Source organism: Leptonychotes weddellii, chromosome 5 (assembly GCF_054177405.1).
Source record: "Leptonychotes weddellii isolate Sample4059 chromosome 5, ASM5417740v2, whole genome shotgun sequence".
NCBI lineage: Eukaryota > Metazoa > Chordata > Mammalia > Carnivora > Phocidae > Leptonychotes > Leptonychotes weddellii.
The window spans coordinates 19,127,057-19,132,205 of record NC_138373.1 but is presented as its reverse complement, the minus strand read 5'-3'; the positions used below and the strand labels follow the sequence as shown (position 1 = coordinate 19,132,205).

Here is a 5,149-nt window from a genome sequence, read left to right as displayed (position 1 = left end):
GAGGTCCAAGGCCTTCCAACCTGGAGCTCCTACCAGAGGCCCCACCGGATACATAAGGAAGGGACATGAGCTGGGTGGGGACTGGGGCCACTGGACAGGCGGCGATTCCCTATTTACACGTGACACCTGTTCCCCAGGTACAACCAGGTGTGCCAGGCACGAACAGGGGTCTGGTGGCGTCTGCACTGTCGATTTCTCAGAAGCTGGGCACTGGATTTCTCGTTAAATCTCCTGATTTTTAAGCACTGACTCAATTAAACCCCAACAATTACACTACGTGGACGAAACGAGATGAAGCCAAGTCATACCGACTTGTCCAGGGTTAATCGCATAGCTGGGATTCCAATCCACGTCTTTACAAATCCAGTGATCCCTCCACTCAACCCAGCCTCCCCTCTACCGCTCACGACCCTCCCCACTCCACCCTTCTTGGGGGTGTCCTTCAGTGCTTCTCCTTCTGCACCCTCCTGCCTGGGGAAGGGGCCCCAGGCTGGGCCATTCGGGGATTGGGACCAAGGGGTCCAGCTCCCCTGCCCACCACCCGGCCCCCTTCCCAGAAGGATGTGGATTCCGTCTCTGGACGATAAGGTCAGGACCCCAGTCTTACTCACGGGGGGCCGGGAGCGGGGAAGTGGGTCGGTTGTCCCGCGGCGTGAGAACGCAGGGCGGGCGGGCGGGCGTGGGGCAAGGCGGGGCGCAGGCGGGGCGCAGGCGACCTCACCATCTCGGGATGAAACGCCCCGTTGTTCGCGCCGCCCCTCTGACCCCGCCACCCTGGGCATTGTTCTCTGTTCGCCCGGGTCGTGGGTGGGAGGCGAGGCACGCAGGGGTTCCCGAGCCTGGCTCGGCGCCAGGCCTGCGGCCTTCGGCCCTGGGGCCACTGGGGCGGCCGCGCCCGGGAGCGGGAGGCGAGCACGCGGGGCCGGGCGACTCAGCCGGTGCAGCCATGGGCTCCCGCGGCTCCCACGCCGCGCGCATTCCCGACGGGGACAGCATCCGGCGGGAGACGGGCTGTGAGCGGGGCGCGGGGGCTCGGACCCGGGGACGCGGGGGGTCCGGAGCGGGGCTGGCTCCAGGGAGCGCCCCGCATGGGGGGAGCGGGAACGCGGGCTCCCGGCGTCCAGGTCCGGTGGAGCCGGGCAGCCAGGTGTCCTCGAGCCCGGCAGGGCGGGGTGGGGCGGGAGGGGGGAGGGGGCTGGCACTGGTGGCTCGGTCCCCCCCGCGGGAGCGCGTTGTCACGCCCCCTGCAGCCCCGCCGCGCGGGCCCCAGGTCCCCGGCCGGCGTCCCCCCCAGCGGGCTCCTGTCCCCCGCCCGCAGCCCGGGGTCGCCAGGGGAGGGTCCCGCCGCGCGTCCCCCGCGCCCGCGGCCGTGTCACCCTTCCGCCTTCGGTCCCGCAGTCTCGCAGGCCAGTCTGCTCCGCCTCTACCACCGGTTTCGGGCACTGGACAGGAACAAGAAGGGCTACCTGAGGTGAGGGGGCGCTGGCTTCAGGACCTGCCACCTGTCTCTCTGGGCCCATTCCCCTCTTTAACTAACCCTCCGTCTCCCGTCTTTGCCCTACCTACCCTCTTTTGAACTTTGACCTGACAGCCGCGTGGATCTGCAGGAGATTGGGGCGCTGGCCGTGAACCCCCTGGGAGAGCGCATTATAGACAGCTTCTTCCCTGACGGGTGAGGCCCCCCGGGGGTTGGGGCTTGGGGGAGAGTTAGGCACAGAGGCAGAGGGTGACCACTGCCTCTGCTCCCTTCCCCGCAGGAACCTGCGAGTGGATTTCCCAGGCTTTGTCAGAGTCCTGGCTCATTTTCGACCTGTGGATGATGAGGACCCAGGCATGCGAGACCCCAAGGAACCTGAACCCCTCAACAGCAGAATGAACAAACTTCGGTGTGAGTTTGTGGGGACCCCCTCCCCAAGTGAGACCCTGGATATACTGCACCAGGGAGAGGCTCCAGGCACCTCCCTCTCTTCGGGAGCCTCTAGATGACCTCCCTCACACCTCCAGGGTGACCTTCTACTGGAAGAGAACCAGAGAAGACCCACCTTCCCTTCCCCCTCTATTCTCTTCCAGTCGCATTTCAGCTCTATGACCTGGATCGAGATGGAAAGATCTCCAGGCATGAGATGCTACAGGTTAGAAAAACGCAAGGACAAGAGATGTGATGTGTGAAGTGTGGGTGGTTGAAGGGAAAGGTTGTGGGGGGATGGGATGGATGACTGGCCAATGAGGGTGCAGACCACTGGGGTATTAAGCGGGACTCCCGCCTGGGTGGGGTTTAGTTGGGAAATGGAAGGGGGAAGAGTTGGGTGTGAGGTTGGAATTAGATCTTAACTTCTTAACTGGGGGTGATTTTGCCTCCTGAATGCCACTGGCGATATCTAGAGACATTTTTGGTTTTCACAGCTGGGGGAGGGGGCAGCACTACCAGCATCTGGTGGGTAGAAGTCAAAAATGTTGCTAAACATCTTTCAATACACAGGATAGCCCCCTTTCCTCCCACAAGGAGTTACCTGGCCCCAAATGTCAAGAGTGCTGAGATTCAGAAACTCTGCAATAGATATGATGAAGTGGGGGCGGGTGGAATAGGGAATAGTGGGAGGATGAGGTGGGGGGTGGGGTGGAGGATGGAGGGAGGTTGGGTTATAAGATTTGGGGTTGGGTAATGAGTTTGGGCATATTGTTGAGGTGAGTGTGAAGAGAGACAGATGGGGGTTTGAATGGAGAAGTAGTGGGGGAAATTATTGGGGGAATATGGTGGAGAGTGAAAAAAAATGGATGAGGGAGAGATTACAAAATGGGTAATACCATTTGGGATGATGTGGGCAAGATTTGGGGGATGGGGCTAGTACCTCCTCTTTATGGCTGTCCCCTTCCACGCCTCCCAGGTCCTCCGGCTGATGGTTGGGGTGCAGGTGACAGAAGAGCAGTTGGAGAGCATCGCGGACCGCACGGTGCAGGAAGCGGACGAAGATGGGGATGGGGCCGTGTCCTTCCTGGAGTTCACCAAGGTCAGAATGCCTTGGGGCCTGGGGAGTTGACATCACGAGTCCCTAGGACAGATGGACATGGGAAAGGAAGTTGGAAGGAGGTGGGCAGAAGGATCCAGGTCGCCAAGGAAAGGTGGGGCTTTGGGAATGGGAGAGGTGGTTGGAAGCCTAGAGGACTGAACTCTTGACTACCTCCCATCTCCCCCCACCAGTCCTTAGAGAAGATGAACATCGAGCAGAAAATGAGCATCCGGATCCTGAAGTGACCCCCTTTGTGCCTTTGACTAGCTTACACAGACCAGTTCAGCCTGGGATTTATCTTCAGCCCCCCAAGGGGCAGGGCCCCCATAAACTGTATTTTTGTGTTTATGCTAAACTCTGTTTAGGACCAAGGAGAGAAAGCCAGAAGGGTGTGTACTAAATAAAGTCTAGCTCATTTGATCTCAGATTTGTCAATCAGCCAGCAATCTTCCGGTTGCCAGAGACTGAAAACCCAACTTATAGTGCCTTGAGTAAAAAAGGGATTTTATGGGCTCATGTAATTAAAAAGTTTGAAAGTGTCTTTAGAATGCTGGAAAAGTCTGGAGGTGTCCTCAGGCACAGTTAGATTCAAAGTGCTCACACAATGCTATCAGGACTCAGTGATTCATTTCTCAATCGGCTTTCTTTCGTGTCGGCTTTATTCTCAGGAGGGCTCTTTCCCCATGGTGGAGGATGGCCACCAGAAGCTCCAGGCTTCCATCCTACTAGCCTAGTAATCCAGTGGGAAGGGATTTCCTTTTTCAGTAATTCTGAGCTAAGGGTGTCATTAGCCTGAGTGGGTTCTTGTCCCTAGCTCCAAGGGAATGGAGTGCTCTAACTGACCCAGCCTGTGTCATGTGCTAACTGCTAAAGCCTGAGCACTCAGGGTGGGGTAAGGAGTAGCTGTTTACAGGAAAATGAGGTGTCATTATCAGAAAAAAGGGGAATGATGCCAGTTGGGCAAAACAAGAGATATCCATTACTGTTAGGTTGACCCAACTGCGGGGGGGGAGGGGGGAAGAATTCTTGAAGTCTGACTTTTTAAATGGGTTTTCACCGATTCTGTGGGTGCACACCAGGGGGATGGGGGTGGGCAGGTGGGGGCACAGATGATATAAAAGTAATAAACAAGACATACTTTCCCAGGACATGACATTATTCAAAGACTTGGAGAATAATTCCATTTTTTTCACGGTAAGATGTTCAAACATTGCTATATCACAGAATAGAGGGTAAAAGTCGCATAAAATTGTGAGATCTTATGTCTACAGCAAAATGCTCTTGCTGTGCCTATGGGAGATGCTGTTGGTACCCTGCCCATTCTCTCCTACCAGCGCTGTGCTGGAGCTCTCTTACGTCAACACATGGGAGGCAAGCATGCTTCTGGCTTCCGTCTGTGCTTTCAGTGATGTTACGTTGGTAGCTTGGGTTGGCTGTGGCGGGGATATTTACACCAAGGACATTGGTAAATGCAATAGACCAGGGCTTTTCTGCTTAGGAGAGCCTGTTGTTAAACATTTAGCAGCACACCACCTGCTCAGCATTCACCATTCCTGTATGTGTTGGTGGCTTCCATTTTACCCCAGCTTTATTGTATCGTAATTGGTGTGCAAAGAACTGCACATAATTGATGTATACAATGTGATGAGTTTGGACATAGGTATACATTCATGTTACCATCGCCATGATCAAGTAATAAACATCCATCATCTCCAAAAATTTCCTTGTATCACTCTGGTACTTGTGTGTGTGTGTGTGTGTGTGTGTTTAGAACACTTAACATGAGATCTACTGGCTTAACAAATTTTTTTAAGGATTTTATTTATTTGAGAGAGAGAGAGAGAACAAGAGGGGGGAGGGGCAAAGGGAGAGGGAGAAGTAGACTCCCCGCTGAGCAGGGAGCCCAATGCGGGGCTTGATTCCAGGACCCCGAGATCACAACCTGAGCTGAGGGCAGATGCCTAACCCACTGAGCCACCCAGGCGCCCCTGGCTTAACACATTTTTAAGTGTACAACACCAAATTGTTAACTATAGGCACAGTGCTGTAAAGAAGATCTCTGGAACTTACTCATCTTGGATAACTGTACCTTTATCCCCATTGAACAACAGCTTCCCTTATCACCCCCCTCTTGCCAAAGA

At 55.4% G+C, this 5,149-nt stretch overlaps 1 protein-coding gene across 1 annotated transcript; it reads left to right on the top strand.

Moving 5' to 3' along the window:
• Positions 1 to 757: 757 nt before the first annotated feature.
• On the top strand, positions 758 to 3,428 carry CHP2 (calcineurin like EF-hand protein 2). Its single transcript, XM_006730814.3, has 8 exons — positions 758 to 819; positions 914 to 1,013; positions 1,399 to 1,471; positions 1,592 to 1,672; positions 1,758 to 1,888; positions 2,071 to 2,132; positions 2,886 to 3,008; positions 3,200 to 3,428. The coding sequence occupies exons 2-8, from the start codon at positions 947 to 949 to the stop codon at positions 3,251 to 3,253; spliced, it is 591 nt and encodes a 196-aa protein (XP_006730877.2). The 5' UTR covers positions 758 to 819; positions 914 to 946; the 3' UTR covers positions 3,254 to 3,428.
• The last annotated feature ends 1,721 nt before the right edge of the window (positions 3,429 to 5,149 follow it).